General features: G+C 38.8%; 1 protein-coding gene across 3 annotated transcripts in view; it reads left to right on the plus strand.

Moving 5' to 3' along the window:
* The first annotated feature begins 1,500 nt into the window (after positions 1 to 1,500).
* Positions 1,501 to 17,211, plus strand: part of CLTC (clathrin heavy chain) — a 67,682-nt gene continuing 51,971 nt past the window's right edge. Inside the window, exon 1 of one of the 3 annotated variants that reach the window (XM_059906495.1) lies at positions 1,501 to 1,971. In XM_059906495.1, the coding sequence (XP_059762478.1) occupies positions 1,930 to 1,971 (42 nt within the window). In that variant the 5' untranslated portion in view covers positions 1,501 to 1,929. The remainder of the gene's footprint in view (positions 1,972 to 17,211) is intronic. The other 2 variants (XM_059906493.1, XM_059906494.1) reach the window with 2 other exon arrangements.

Genomic DNA, 17,211 nt, shown 5'->3' on the forward strand with positions numbered 1-17,211 from the left:
GGTATTAGGTCATTTCGAATGCTGCAGAATACAGAACATCTTCAAGTATTTGTATTAACAAAACAATGAAATTTTGCCAAGCATAAATATTCACTCTGATGACATGGTGGCAAGGCTTTTCTTGCAGAACAGTCTCTGTCTGCTCTCTTAACTGCCAAAGATTCTTCTCTCACCCTCAGTATGTGAGGTATACTTTGGGAGAACATTAAAAGCAATTTAAATGATTAAGCAAATTCTCAGCAAAACTGCTTAACACACAAAATTATTGTATACCTAATAGTTTTCTGTTTAACTGAAAAGGTTACTAAAAATAAAGTGTACTTGAATTCTTCCTCAGGATCTTTCTGGAAAAGCAATCACACCTCTTTAAGATGAAAAGCACGGAATGAAATTCTTTTATGCTTTATTTGTGCTATTATGAAATATTATTACAGCTTATACTTTAGCAATAAAGTACTGGGAAGGTTATTAATCGATAATGAATACCGCAGATACTTTAATGCTGTTACAAGACACGATGCCCCAGCTTTGAAGCGCTTGCATTCCCAAACACTCCTAGTTTACACTGTTGAGGCGGTCCCACTGAAATACACCGCTAATAGTTAATCCCTTTCTCCAAGAGTGACCTTAGCCACACCGAGGAAACACCTTAAGGTTTTACAAACCATCTTTAACCTAATTATCTAAATCTTTGAGGCTCATTAATTATTTGATATGGCTGGAAAAAAAAACCCTCCTGCTACAATTTTAGTCCAATTCTTTAGCGTATTTATGACACTCAAATTCTTCACCAAATTTATTACTCAGCTAGACCCATATATACGTCCGCCAAAATGTCCGCAGAAACGTTAAGAAAGGCTATCACAAGGCCAGTTTGAGATACCTCATAAATAGCCTTCACTGCCCTTTGAGTCAATTGTTTAACGTCCCAAGAGACTACTAGTTCTGTTAGAACCTAAGCGTCAGCTTCTCCAACCGTCAGAAGGGCGTGCGTAAGGGCAGACAGGATTTTTAAGCCCCATTTCAGTGTTTCAGTGCCCCCCTCCCTGGGATGTAACAAACCACCCACCACATGAGACTAGGCGGGGGAGGAGCGCTGCAGCCGGCTGCCGAGAGCGCTCTGCAGGGGGGCCGTTTCCCTGAGTCACGGAGAGGGCGGGAGGTTGGGCCCATCTGCCCACGCCACGTCCTCTTCGTAAGGGACTACGTTTAAATAGGCAGGGCCCACTGGGAAAGAGAGCAGCACCGCCATTCCTCAAGGCGGCCCAACAGCCACCTCATTCCCAGGAGACGCCGCACTTCCCTAGAACTCGCTCTGCATTCCGGCAGCAATTAGCAGACCTTTCCTGACCAGCGTCACGTGCACCCGGAAGTACGTGGGTGGGACCTAAAGCGCCCACGGAAATGACGTTGGTCGCCCCTAGTCGCATGATGTGGCAAAATGCGAAAAAAAAGGGGGGGGGAGGGAAAAGCAGGCGGCTGGGGAAAGTGATGAGACAAAAAGTAGTCCCTCCGATTCCTCTATTTATCTCCCTGTCGCAGCAGTAAGCGAGGCCTTCAGCGCCCTGCGCCCCGCGCCCCGAATTCCTGCGCTCCGATGCACCGCGGCACTCCGTGGAGGAGTACATAAGGCGGAGGGGGTGAGGTGACCTGGGCGGAGTTCTGTCGCCAGGATCCTTCCGCAGGGCTCAGCCGTTTCCGGAGTCTGCGCTGCGCCCGGTTCCGCCATTGCGGCTCTCGCGGACCCTGGAGCCTCCGCCCCCGACCTGAGTTCTTTCGTCTGCCTGCCAGTTTCCTGCGTCCCCGGAGACTCTCCTGCTGAGCCCAGCCTCCCCCCTCCCCCTTCTCCTCCTCTCCCTTGGAGAGCCCGGGCAGCCACTGCCCCGCAGCCCCAGTGACAGGAGGAGACCATACACCCCCGACAGCGCCATGGCCCAGATTCTGCCAATTCGTTTTCAGGAGCATCTTCAGGTGCGGTGGGCCCGAGCTAGTGAGGGCTGTGGAGAGAGGGAGGTAGGAAGGAAGAAGCTGGAGTCTGAGCCCAAGCAGAAAGAGGCGAATCGGGGTGGGGGGTGGTGGTGGTGGTGGTGGTGGTATCGGTTCCTGGGGTAGATGGAGGATGGGGCACTATCTTGGAAAGCTTGAAGGGTTAAATGATGTGGGGCTTGGGTGGAAAGGAAGCGAGTCGGGGTGCATAGGGCAGTGAGGCCATACCTGGGTTTGAAGGCCTCTCTGTCTTCGCTTCCTGGATGGCAAGAACTGCGCATAATAACCCTTCCACCCCCGGTTTTATTCAGTTCATTCATTTGGGTACGTTGCGGGGCGGGGTGGGGGGGTTCTCCCGGAGCAAGAATTCTCTTCCCCTAGGCCAGCGCAGGCTGTCACCTCTCATTGCTCTCTTCCCTTTACCCCATCGTGTCTGCACCCGGGAGTTGTGGCGCGGGTGGGTTGGGGAGAGGCAACCTTTTTTCTTCCTCCCTCTGCGGTTCTCAACGGGAAAGGCACCTTCCCCGGGCATGCGGAGAACGGCAGTGGCTCCTCTCTTGCCTTCCCCGAGGCAGTAGGAACAGGGAAGCTCACTGAAGGAAAAGAACGAGGATAGAATAGGGGAAAGTATTTCTCAGGGCGGTGTCAATTTCAGAGTGCGTGGGGTCAAGGTTCCTAAGGGGATTCGCCTTTTTTCACTTTCTTGATGTCTCTGGGAATGGTGCGGCTTTTATCCCCTCTTCGGTTCTAGAAGGGAGAAAAGAGTTGTTCAGAGGTTATCTTGGGGTCTGCTGGAGTCTAGCAGCTAGTTGGCTTGGCGTGAGTACTTCCCTCAGGATTGCATGGAATTGAACGACCCCTGGGGATAGAGCACACCTGCCCTGAGATATGCAAGGTTATTTCGTCTGTAATTGGTTTTCTTTAGTAGATTCTAGAGTTCTTCCCCATGGTGCATTATCCTGTAGGCAACAGACTGTCTTATCTGGCAGCTTGCCCATAGCGGGTCCAGGCAGGTGATCATTGGAGGGCTTGACTGAATTAAGTCTCTTCTAAGCTTCTGATTTTCCTGGTTCACCAATCCTGGTTTTACTTTGACTGAAATAATTTATTCATAAAGTATGCTTTCTTTCTAATTACCTCCTTAAAGAGGTCTGTCTCAGCTCAGTCATTTGAAGGACTAATTCGTAATGATAAGAGATGCCAGTGGTTTGACATGACACTAATATTAGTGGCCTCTTGGACACTTTACCATTGAAGGCTGTTTACTTTCTGCCATTGTTATAACAATAAATAAATGTTAATTAAAAGGTTTAATATTCTGGCTATCAACATGATTTCATTTTTTTTACAGGTATCACCTTTGCTTGCATCAGCAAGACTTCTTTGTCTTGAAATGTAATGAATTATAAATCTTTACTCAAAAAATGAGTTAAGTAATGTACTTTATTCAGTCATTTTTGGTTTTCAGATAACTCATCTGATGTAATAGAACACTATTTTACAAAAGGTTAAAAAACATTGTGACCGAATGGGCACAGAAGTTTTTGTTTATGCTCCATCCAAATTTGTATTGCTGTGGTTACTTCTGTTGAATGTGGAGTGTTAGGAAAATGATGTTTTTGAGTGTGAGGGGAAAACACAACCTTGTCCTCACACTAAAGTGCTTCTGGAATATAATCTTCCTGCAGACAGAAGTATGTAAAATCATACACAAGAAAAGCAGTTATAGTTGCTGTTTTCTTTACAAAACAGGTATAGCCCACTAGTAAATCTTGTTTCTTGACTGGTGGTGGTTTGAGCAATAGTTTTGCATTTCTATTAATGAGGAGACAAGATTGTTGAATAATCCCAAAGACTGGACTCCAACCATGTCACTGATTGAAGACAGATTTAATATGGGTCTGATTTCTAAGTGGTTCAGAGTTTTTGCAAACACTTGAGTGAAGCCATTTCCTTCTCAAATACTTTGAAGAGTTGAGTATAAAGTAACTTTGCGAATAAACTTGACGAATTCAGTCATTCACTTTTTGGAGTAGTATATATGCCATGACTAAGTTTAAGCTTGCTTTGGTGGCTGTGTACTCAAGCTGATAATGATTATTTATTGTGCAGAGCCCCAATCACCAACCTCTTCCAGGATAATATAATTCCTGACTTTTCATTTTTATCCCTTGCTGTGTAAAAATTAATAAGGATTATTTTAATTGGCATCTTAGGTCTTTGACCTCTCAGCCCCTGCCAGTTTGCTAAGTAGCAGAAAACTTTCTGAAACACTTAGGATAAAAATTGGGAACAAGAATTGAGGAACTTGCGTGTAGAGTTAACCTGTGAAATCTTCGAAGGGTGAACTGTAAATGAATTTATTTTTATACCATGGAACTACTTTGGCCAACTGAAGGGTCTGTCATCAAGGACTCAGAACTACATCAAATGAAGCTTAATATTTTAAGTTGTAAAGGAGTTTTTTTTTTCTTTTTTAGGATGTTTAGGCTGATAGCAGTGAACAGATGAGTGCCTATTTGAGCAAGATTTTGCTAGGATTGCAGGTTCTGAAAAAAATCCTAGGCTACCTGTAGTGTTGCCTGCAACTCTGATTTCTTGGCTCATTAAGTATCTTTATGCCAATTGACATATTCTTCTGTATTCCCAGGTTCTTCGGGTATGCAATTAAAAATCTCCCAACCCTGTTCTTTTCCCTTTGATCCATAAATGTGTTGTGAATTCAATGGTAGGGGTTCTTGCTATGATTATTTTAATTTGCAAAGAGAAAGCAAGGCTGAGTATTACTGGGATATGTTATATGCTTAACCGTACTGCCTGGAAGAGGCATACTGCTTGGAATTATGTGGCAGTCTACTTTAGGAATAGCTTCCAAGTTTAAGATGTATCAAGGTTTTCAGAATTTTCCTAATGGTCAATTTACTCAACTTAAAGGGGTATGGCTAAGTCTAGTGAATGTGCTTTCACTCTGTTTAGGAAATAATTTAAGGCATGAAACTGTGTGTGTAGAATCACAATCATTTTCATTTTGGTGTGCAGTGAAATACATGATTTCAGGAACCTTAACTTAATGATATTTGAATTATATTTAACAGGATGTTTTTCTGTCATTGTTACTGCGTGGCTTTTGCCTTTTGAGAGTTACTATCCAATAGAACTTTCTTCCATGATGAAAATTTATACTAGCTACATAGGCATATTGAGCACTTGAAATGTGGTTATTGTGACTGAGGGACTAAATTTTTACTTTTATTTCTTTTCAATTAATGTAAATGTAAATAGCTACATGAAGCTATTGACTACGACATTGGACTGCACAATTACAGGCCATTCTGATGTGCTTTGTAAGAGTGAAGATTTATCTGGCCACCCATATTTATATGTTTAGAACATTTTGTTACCTAAAATTAAAACATTCATTAATAGAAAGTGTTGGTTGACTACTCTCTCTTTTGGGAAGTGATGACGAACAGTGACTAGTGAATGGAAGGAGCAGCAGACTTCCTTTCTTGTGAGAGTCTGTTGTGTCCTATGAATGTGGCTGGGTGCGTCCAGGTCTTCACCTAATTCCCCCAGACATCCTTCTTAAACAGTAGGAGAAAGTGAGACTCAAACTAGTGCCCGAGGGAACCTGTCAAAGTGGGATTTGAACCTAGGTCTTCTGACACTAAATATTTTGAAGAAAAACAATGAGTGGCCTTAAGAGGAGAAGTTATCAGTATCCTAGTGTGCTTTTTTATCTGTTGGACTTTGCCCTGAGAAGGTGACTTCTCTTCCGGTTTAACGTGTGGTTAATGATGCGGTATAGTAGACAGATCAGGGGTTTGGAGGTTGTTGAGACCAGTTCCATCCAGTAGAAAAATATGAGCCACATCTGTAATTTTACATTTTCCAGTGGCCATATTAAAAGTAAAAAACAGGTGAAATTAATGTCGCATTTAACTCAGTGTACCCAAATGTTATAATTTCAACATGCAACCAATATAAACTTTTCAGATGAGATATTTTACATTCCTTTTTGGGGGGGTACTGAATTTTCAAAATCTGCTATGTATTTTACACTTAGAGCACATCTCAATTCAGACCCTATTTTCATTGGATATATTTGACCTGTATTTAGCTTTCATAAAATTTACAGTTGGAAAAGCAGGTTTGCATATGTAGGTTGTTCCAAACCTAAGTTTTCCATAATTGACTCAATTATCAGTTACTATTTAATTTTAATTAACTTAAACTTGAAAATTCAGTCAGAGTAGCCACATTTGAAGTTCTCAGAACCACATGTGGCTTGTGAAATGTCGCTACAGTATTGGAGAAGGCAGGTTAAGACTAACCTCTTGCTCCTTTTTCTCTGTAAAATATGTGTACTACCTCACAAAGTTACCATGAAGGTCTGAGATCATGTATGTGAAAGTACTTGGTGTAGCACTTGAAGGGTATTAATTGTTAGCTATATAATTTTTGTCCAGTATATTTTATTCAGGTATCTCTTAACCAGTGACAACATTTTATTTTGCAGATTTAAGACCTAGATTTTTATGGTTTATAAATATTTGGTACTCACTTGAGATTTGAATATTTACTATATACCAACAATTATGTTACACTAGGGACAAGGTGGTGAACAAAACTGACTGCAGCTTGCATTTGTGCTTGCATTGATTAGTTGGCAGAGGCTGTCCACACATAATTGTAACCATGGATGTTATTGAATGTTTGATATTGTGCAGGATTTAATACAAATATTCATATGACACAAAATTGATTCTGCTCTGAAACTGCCCAAAAGGAAGGAAAAATTCTAATTAATCTTTTATAATATCCCATGAGTGCTCACATGTGCCATTGGTACATCTTTAATTAATGTTCCTTGGTCAGACTCCTGATAAACCACATCTGATAAAATACCCACCTGGAATGCCAGTCAGGCCTTTGTTAGTTATTTATATGTCCTATAAGATGGTACTGCAGAAGTGTATGTTCTCACTTAGATAGGAAGTGAGTTCATAGCTGATATTTTAGCCCTTCATATTAGAGCAAGGCTGTTTCTTAAAATTTATTTACATAGCCATGCTAAAGCTATTTCATAAAATCAAATTGTAAGCCGTAGCAAAGTTTCCAGCTCTTAGGTATCTTTTTTTTTTTTTCCCCCCACCGTTCTTGGCCAAGTGCCTGAGGCTAATGCTCTTAACTCAGGGGGTGGCAGGAGGCTTGGATCTGAATGTATTATGCAAAACCCATCTGTCAGACTCAGATTTTTGTGTCTGTTCTTTCGTGTTATGAAAGACGTAATTTAAGATAGTTTACATAATTTATGATAGTTTATCCTAGTTCATAGGGAATAACTATTCATCAAATCCTAATTGTCCTGAAATCTACAAGATCAAAATAAATTGACCATTATAGCTATTTGAGCACCTACTGTGTGCCAAGACCTCTGCTAAATCTTTTATGTTTGTGATCTCATTTGATTGGCAAGAACATCCCTTCAGGTAGGTAGGGTTAGCCTTATTTTGCAGATGGGGAAACTGAAGTTCATAGCAGTTAACCTGTAGAGTCACACAGCTAGTGAGTGGGTGGTAATATTTGCTCTTCTTTCATTGTGGCACATTGCCTCATTTGGTGAATGATCTGTATAATTTGTACGTATGCTGTGGTGGTCTTTGACGTATATATTCTACTAGTATGTTTTTAGGTCAGTAGTTTTTATATTATGAGAAAATTGGGGGCCAGTGAACCAACATCTGATTTTCTGTGCCTTAAACGGGTATTGAGATGATGTTTTTTAAAGGGCTTTATCCAAGTTCCCACTAAAAAATTGTGCAGAATGATTGGAATCAGGTTAACTTGTAATAACGAAGATTATCTATATCCCTGTCATAAGGCTGAACTTCTCAAATTTCTCTTAGACTTTTCCTTAGTGACAAGAGAGTGAATATGTTCCAGTCTGAAGCCACTTGTGAAAGCAGGAAACTTCTGCTTTCTATTTTACTGTATTATTTATGTTTTTGTGTTTATTCTAATGTAAAACTTGAATAGAACTCAAGGAAGACTGTTATGCTTGGGGAGGGAGGACGGGAAAAGTGGCAGTAGAACATGCTTGCTCACTTTGAATAGCATAACCGTAGAGGGGAAAATGGTTACACATTTGTAGGATTGTGCTTTGGAGACAGAACTGCCAGTAATACTAGTACTTCCTTTTCTGAATCATTAGATAAATAAGGACCTTTCTTTAAGTTCTGAAGTACAGCAGATTTTATTATTTATTTATTTGGCCGCGGCGTGCAGCATGCGGGATCTTAGTTCCCCAACCAGGATCGAACCTGTGCCCCCTGCACTGGAAGCGCGGAGTCTTAACTGCTGGACCACCAGGGAAGTCCCCTGAAGTACGGCAGATTTTAAAGCTTATTTTTGAAAGAATAGGAACTGGGTCCATTAAAACCATATGGTCACGTTAAAAAATTTAAATTCTGCAATATACCGTTGTGGAAACTGTTTCACATGTTTAATCCGAGCTCTATCTTTTTAGCTTTTCTCAACTTCCTCTTTTATTAAATATTTAAGACAATACTTGCTGGCAGTTGTAAAGTTAGCCTATAGTATGTGGTTGTATTTATATCATGATACTTAGCCCATACAGACACCCAAATATTAATCCTTAGCCCCTATGCTGGAGGGGAGTCTCTATCCAGTTGAGTTGAACATATATGCTATGCTCAAGGAAAAAATTACCCATCTACCCAGTTATTGAAGACAAGATCTTGGAGTTACACCAGACTCTCTCCTCCTTCTCATTTTCTACATCCAGTCCATTTCTGAAGTAGGGAAGGTGATTGCAGTGTTTAATGACCCCCGTCTGTTGAAACTGGGAATCATGGTAGATGAAAAATGAGAATTGGGTTGAGAGTTGCCTTCATCTATTTCTGACCAGCTGCTCATCTGAGAAAGAGGACTTAAAAACCACTAAAGTGGACAGAGGGAAGCCAAAGACTATCCACATATGCTCAGCTTGGCAAAAAACTAACTTTGGGTAGATCTCATTATTTGAGGATTAATAATTAGGGAAGAAAACCTATAGGGAGAACATGGTTTACAAAATCCATCTCTTTCCCAACTCTGTACAGTACTTTACATTCTTTTCTATTGAACTGTGCAAATCTAAGGCAGGTGTCTTTTTTTTAACCATAAAATATTCTGCAGGAAAGAGTTTCCTTATATGAAAAGTCTTACCAAGTGTGTCTGTATTACTGAGTCCTTTACAGTTGCTTCTGTTTGAATTGAATACTACAACACTGTTCAGGGAAGGCTACCACGGACTTGAAATCAGCTGGATTGGTAAGAGGTAAATTTAACACACCTAATAATTATTCCTCTCTGTATGGCTTCACAATTACAACTGTTGGATGTTGTAAGCAAACATTTTAAATTTCACTCAAAAACCAGTCCATTAGGGAGGTGTTTCTGGAGATTGTAATCCAAAAACAAGTGTAAAAACAACTCTCCTAATACAGAAATAGAGATTTGAGGCATGTTATAAATTTCCTATGATGGTACCATAATGAATTTTTAAAAAACACTTTGATGGAATGCAGATGACTTTCCACTGCTAATGAAGACACTGATGTAAAAAATGCGCATGAAGAGTTTAAAATGGTTTCTGAAATATGAAGAGTAGAAAAACATTTCCGAGTTAATTATTTTATAATTTTAAATGTCTATATAAACTGTCAAATGACTACATGAATTATATATTAAGCATATCTAAAATTAAAATTAACCATTTTAAAGTGAACAATATAGTGGTATATAGTACGTTCACAGTGTTTTGCAACCATCACCTGTATCTAGTTCCAAAACGTTTCATTACCCCAAAAGGAAACTCCATATCCATTAAGCAGTCTCCTTCCTCCCTCCTCCCATCCCCCAGCAACGACTAATATGCTTTCTGTCTCTATGAATTTATCTATTCCTATAAATGGAATCATACAATGTGTGACCTTTTGTGTCTAATTTCCTTCACTAAGCATACTGTTTGAGGTTTATCCATGTAGTATGTATCAGTACTTCATTCATTTATGGCTGAATAATACTCCATTGAATGGATATACCACATTTTATTTGTCCTTTCTTCGATCGATGAACATTTGGATTCTTTCCACCTGTTGGCTATTGTGAATAGTGCTGCTGAGAACATTAATGTACAGGTTTTTGTTTGAATACCTATTTTTAGTTCTTTTGGATATATACCGAGGAGTGGAATTGTTGGGTCATATGGTAACTCTATATTTTAACTTTTTAACTTTTTGAGCAGCTACACCACCTTACATCCCCACCAGCAGTATATGAGAGTTCCAGTATTTCCACATTCTCTCCAGCAGTTATCAAAAGTTTTTTTGGATGACCAGGGAATAGTCTACTTGGGAAAATGAATACCCTATTTGGTGTTTTTACTTCCATGTGTTCTCTCCCAATCTTTGTAGCTCTGCCCTCCCTTAAATTGTGTGTCCTGCTTTCGGTTGCATTTCCATAACCAGTCATAGCTTGGGTAGCATTCAGTTGTTTTGTGCCAGCTGAACGGCATTTATACAGGAAAGGGCATAACCTTGGGGGGTCATACCTATCTGCAAGGTTTGCGGTGTAAAAACTTCCCTGTATTTCCCTGCAGCTTGGTCAGAATTGATATGTGACATTTCATCAAATTATTGGATTATTATTTTTAAAGAACGAGTCACATTTAAAGATTTTTAATTTTCCAGTTAGTAGTTGGCTACAAGTAGGAAAAATTCTTTGAGTCTCTTGATAGTTTACCAAAGCTAGTAGTCTTATAGTTCCTGTCTCCAACTGTGGTTCCTTCCTGAATGTATTACTTAACAATATGGAGTGACCAGAGTAAACAAATTCTCCTGAGAATGATTACCTCAAAGACTAAAATGGAGTAGAAATAAATCTATATGTTTAAGTGTGGGGTCCACAAGGGCATTTTTATTTGTTGTTTAAAATGTGTGGAGCGCATAGAAAATAATGGCTGGTATACTGTTGATGAAAGAATTAAAGGAATGCTGCACTTTCAGCATTTTAATTTATTTCCTGTAGAAGACAGAAACTGCAGTTTTTATTTGACATTCTGCTAGTTTCCTGGAAGGGCTCAATGAAGTTACTATTGTCAGCATTTTCTTCACTGTGATTAATACTAGTGAAGGTAGAGGATGTTTTGGAACTTTTTTTTTTTTTTTTTTTTTTTTTTTGGAACTTTTAAAGGAAGTTATGCTGAGTGATATCCTTGGGATAGGAAGTTAACCACATCTTCAAGCACCTAAAAATATCTGTATTGGGTGACATCCAGGTATCAGCAGGACTCGAAAATTGTTGACCTCTTAACTCTGTAGCAGTAACACTTAAGTCTTTATCAAGATACAATATTCATTTACAGAAAAGGTAACTGAAATAGGATTATACATAGAGCACAGCACAGAATTGCCTAGTCTGAAATACAGTAGCTGTATATGCTTCCTTTACATTCTAACTATTCAGATGAAACAAGGAGGAAGGAACTGGAAAGTGTAAAGCCAAGCACTAATTGTGAAACATAATCCTTAATAATGCTGTCATAAACACAAATTTTAATGTATTTTGATTTCAGCTGATTCAGCTGGTAAATGAGTTCTGTTCTGAGTCTACTAGTCATTCATTAGGAAGCATACTTACCGGGTGTGCTTATAAATAAGCCTGTTTCCAATGAGTGTTCCTATCTGATCAAATGTAATAAGCACTGGTTGAAATTAGTAGGCTCAAAGCAAACTTATTACTCCTTGAATAATGTGATATTTGTAGGCACAGACACAATTGTGATTGATTGCTGAGACAGACGTGCTGATGGAGAGTATCATCTTTAGCCAGTCAGAGAACTGGGCATTGAAAAAGTAGTCTGGTTTTCCTTGGTTGAATTGTCATATGCCAGGATTTTCTACCCTTTTTATTTTATTATTTTAATTTTTTAACTTTTGGCTGCACAGTGTAGCCTGCGGGATCCTAGTTCCCCGACCATGGATCGAACCCGCACCCCCTGCAGTGGAAGCTTGGAGTCCCAACCACTGGACCGCCAGGGAAGTCCCTCTACCCTTTTTAATACATGTATACTATTGGATTAAATATATATATATATAGAGAGAGAGAGAGAGAGAGTCCATTCGGTTCCTTTAACAATATTTTCATAGTTTGATCACTAATGTATTCTACTAAGATAATGACTCACCATCAGTGGGTTTCCTGATTTCTTGATATAAGAAGGCTTTGCTAGCTGTCTTTAGTAACAAGAATTTTGAAAAAAGCAAGTTGGCCTTCCCTGGATTTGACTATGTAGTGTTAGTAGCATGACATCAGAGCCAATCTGTTTTAGAACAGTTTGTCACGATACCATAGTCCCAGAGCTAAATAACTGTAAAAGGATAGAAATCCCTAAAATAGAGTGCTTATGTGCCCCCACAGTGTTCTAGGTGCTTGCTGTATGTTAAATCACTTAAACCTTTTATGCAGCACCTAGGCATGCCTTGCTCCCCCTCAAACAGGGATGGACACTTTCTCTTTTCTGTTTGCCACATGTACAACTAAATCAAGTACAGTTTCAAAACCAAGACAAGAAAAAACAAAGCTTAAAGCATTAAAAACTGAAGAGCATGTAACTTAGATTTCTGAATCTAATATTGCTGAAGTTAAAAAAAATTTTTTTTACCATATTTCTTTAATTTTAATACAATCTCTTTCACAGTTAACATTGTTGAAATTGGGGATTCATCTTACAGTTGTATACTCTTTCCCCAAAAGCATTATGATATTGATGAGCATCTTAGAAACTGAGGCAGTGGTAGTTTCTCAAGCGCAGAGATGGGCCTTCCTTTTCTCATGTTCTCTGAAGGAATTACATCTTATTATTATCTGCACCTTCTCAGTCCTTCTCAGTCCCTTATAACTTGGGCCTTAGCTATTTGAATGTTTAGTGATTTCTTGAAAGAGGCACCGAGACTGAGGTTGGCTCTTCCTTGGGCTCTTACTTGTGCTACCATTAAACTTTATAGATTTTTTTTCCCCAAAGCCTCCTCCAGATATCTGGACTTTGAAACCTGAAAATTCTAGTTTTCCCACTTCTCCTTGTCAGAAATCCTTATATAAGATGAAAGTGTTTCTTTGCCAACTATCCTTTATATTTTGCCAGAGTTTAATGTAAAAGAAGTTCTCCCTTTCTCCTTGTCGGATTCCCAAGAAAAACTTCTGAAAACAGTGGTCTCCAGTAGAACTGTGCAATGATGGAAATGTTCTGTATTCTGTGCCTTCCAATACAGTAGTCACATGTGGTAGTTGAGTACTTGAAATGAGATTGATGTGAATGAGGAACTGAATTTTAAATTTTATTTACTGACTGAACAAAATTAAATAGCTGCCTGTGACCAGTGGCTGCCATACTGGACAGTGTAGCAAACCTCTCAGTTCTGATAGGGCAGACATTATACAGCTCCTTTACAGAGCATAAACTCTTGCTCTGGAATTATGTCACTCTTTGAATGGTTTGATTTTCATCTTTACCTTTTGAAGTTGTATTCTTCTTTCCTGCCCTATAGGTAGATTGCCTAATAAAAGTCTAATCCCTACAATTACAATTTAATTTTCAAGTTCTGTAACCTATAAGAGCAGAGATTCATCCCTTTTTTAAAACTTCAAAAAATAATAAATTTGCAAGTTTTCATAATACTGGGAAGAGCATATACCCAATCATCTAGATTTTTAATAATATTTTGCTGTATTTGCTTTTTTGTTTTAATTAAACATTTTTTTAAAATTCAGGCTATTATGACATTTTATAAATATTCCAGCATGCATCTTTAGAAGATAAGGACACTTTCTTACAGTCACGATATCATTATAGCATCCTAATAGTTAACAGTTCCTCAGTACCTAAAAACCAGTCCGAATTCAGATTGACCCCAAATGTTACTTGGTTTGTTTAAAGCAAGATCCAAGCAAGATCTACATGTTGCTTTCAGTTACGACTCTTAAGTTTCTTGTAAGAAACATTTTATTCATACAGAGTTTGAGATTTATGGAAAAGTTTGAAGAATGGTACAAAGATTCTTTATACACTTTACCCAGATGTGTCAGTTCTTATAATTTTTTACATTTGATTTATCCTCTTTAGCCTCTCTACGTACATTTTTTACTGAACTGTTTGAAAGTAGTTTGCTGATGTGATGTCGCTTTGCCACTGCATACTTTAGTGTGTATTTAATAAGAATAACAAAATGGTCTTCTATAGCCGTACTGCAGAAATCGAGGTGAAGAAATTGACTTTAACAGAATACTGTTATCTCGGGCTTTATTCAGATTTCATCAGTTGTTCCAATAATGTTCTTTATATCAAAAGAAAATTCAGGATCATGAATTGCATTGAGTTGTCCTGTTTCTTTAGTTGTCTTTAGTCTGGAACTCTATTTGTATTTCAAGACATAGATATTTTTAAAGAGTACAGATCACTTATTTTGTGGCATGTTCCTCAATTTGTGTTTATCTGATAGGTCATATACTTTTGGCAGGAATACTACAGGAGTGATGTGTTCTTTGTAATGCATCTCACTGGGAAGCATATGCTGTCACTTTGACCCATTGCTAGTTACATTAACTTTTATCATTTGGTGAAGGTTATGTATAACAGGTTTCTTCACTATAAATCTCTTTTTCCCTTTGTAATAAGTATCTTGTGGGGAGACATTTTGAGACTTTGTAAATATCTGTTACTCCTCAAAATTTCATCCATTAATTTAATATCCATTGATGATCGTTGCCCAAATCAATTATTGTGTTGACTGCAAAATACTGACTTTTAAAGAATTCCATTGGTCTTTCACTATTTTTTTTTTTTTAAATTAGGGTATAGTTGCTTTACAATGTTGTGTTAGTTTCTGCTGTCTTTCACCATTTTTAAGTTAGCTTTCTTCTCTAAGAAACAACTTTTCCTTTTATATTTATATTATTTATATTAGTGTGGACTCCTGGGTTTCATAAATCTCTTTTAATCTATAATTGTCCTGAAAAGTAATTAGCAGTATACATAGAGTAAAGGAATGTTGTCCTTCTGTGTAAGAATATTTAGGCCTCCAGAATTTTAGGCATATTGAAAAGAAGAGATGGGAGAGGCTTTCATTCTTTAAGAAAGTTCTTTTATTTGAGGAGCTTAAGGTTTAGTTGGATAAATGGATCTGAAATTGTGGGGCATGGGCAGATTAGGAAAAGTTGGGAAATTTTGGTTTTGGAAAGGTATAGTAGAGGGGAGAGAAAGAGGCAGTGTATGTGTCTCTGAACCAGGTAGTTTCAACTATTCTGCACACTAAGGGGAGAAATGCTGAGCCTGCTTTCCATTTCACCTTCTATTTCTTAGCCTTGAGCTCTTTACAGTAAAGAATTTTTTATGATACTGACCTTATGCCTATTGTTTGCATTAGCTTTCCCCGCTTGCTCCCTAAACAAAGGTGTAGGAGACATATTTACCAAGTTTGTTAGAAAGCCTTAGCAATACTGTTCCATGGTGCCCCCAAAAATAAGAATTGAAATAAAATAGGGTTACTTAGCATGAATATGTTACATGATTCCATGTTATGTGATTTTGAAGATTCTGATCTCTACCTAACTTTATTTTTTAAATAAATTTTTAAAAGTCTTTATTGAATTTGTTACAATATTGCTTCTTTTTTAATATAAATTTATTTATTTTATTTTATTTATTTTATTTTTGGCTGCGTTGGGTCTTCGTTGCTGCACGCAGGCTTTCTCTAGTTGAGGCGAGCGGGGGCTACTCTTTGTTGCGGTGCGCGGGCTTCTCATTTTGGTGGCTTCTCGTTGGGAGCACGGGCTCAAGGCACGCGGGCTTCAGTAGTTGTGGCTCGTGGGCTCTAGAGTGCAGGCTTAGTAGTTGTGGTGCACGGGCTTAGTTGCTCCGCGACACGTGGGATCTTCCCGGACCAGGGCTCGAACTCATGTCTCCTGCATTGGCAGGTGGATTCTTAACCACTGCGCCACCAGGGAAGCCCCTGCTTCTGTTTTATGCTTTGGTTTTTTTGGCTGTGAGGCATGTGGGACCTTAGCTCCCCGACCAGGGATTGAACCTGCATGCCCTGCATTGGGAGGTGAAGTCTTAACTACTGGACCGCCAGGGACTAAATTTAGTTAGGCAAATTAAAGAGCAGAATTGGAAATTTTAAAGAGTAATTTCCTTTTCTTGAAAGAAAAAACAAACAAAAATTCAGTGTCTAATAAGTTAAGCACCCAGAGACCAGTAATCTTTTATCAGTAATCAAAAGAAATTCACACCCAGAATTTCAGCCAACTTCTAGGACAGCTGTATTAAGCAGATAAAATGCAAATACAAAAAAAGCTAACCTTGAGCTGGCCTAAGTACTGATGTGTTATATGTACTAATAGTATCTATTGAAGTTTTACTATGTGTAAGGCACTGTTCTGAAAGCACTTCACATTAAATCCTCACAATTGTGTGATATGTACTATCATCTCACATGTTTCAGGTGAGAAAATGGATATACAGAGATAATTGATTCGCCCATGATCATTTATGTGGCAAAACTAGGGCTAAACCCAGACATTTTGGCTCTTATGAGGAATCCACAGAACGAATTCTGGATAGCACTTGTAGTTTATAATCAGAGTTATACATTTGTACAGTAATTGTCTACTTGAATGAAGAACCCTCTGTGTTCTCTAGATTATGGGGAATCTGAAATACTATTTTTCACTTCAAAACTAAGAATGCAGTGTCTCACTTTTTTCTCTTGGCATGTTAATCCAAATTGGGGTGAGGAGGGGAGGAGAGGGAAAAGGAATCATATTTGTATCGTTTGTAAAATGTAATTCCAGGGTACTCCAGAGTTTTGGGTGTGCTGATTAACAGTAAATCTATTAATATTTACAGTCAGCCCTCCCCTCCATATCTGTGGTTTCCCATCCATATGAAGGACTTTCCAGCATCTGTGGGTTTTTGGTGTCTGCGAGGGGTCCTGAAATCAATCCCCAGTGGATACTGAGGGATGGACAACTGTACTTATTTTTTGGAATCTGAACTAGACTTAGGTGTCAAGTCCTACAGTATTGCCTCTTACAGACCAGTGTCCAAAATCTAGCCTGGAAACTAAACAAATTACACAGTTTGGGTGGCTTTCTTTAAAGGGG

The sequence above is a fragment of the Balaenoptera ricei genome, chromosome 20 (genome assembly GCF_028023285.1).
Source record: "Balaenoptera ricei isolate mBalRic1 chromosome 20, mBalRic1.hap2, whole genome shotgun sequence".
In the NCBI taxonomy this organism is placed as follows: Eukaryota; Metazoa; Chordata; class Mammalia; order Artiodactyla; family Balaenopteridae; genus Balaenoptera; species Balaenoptera ricei.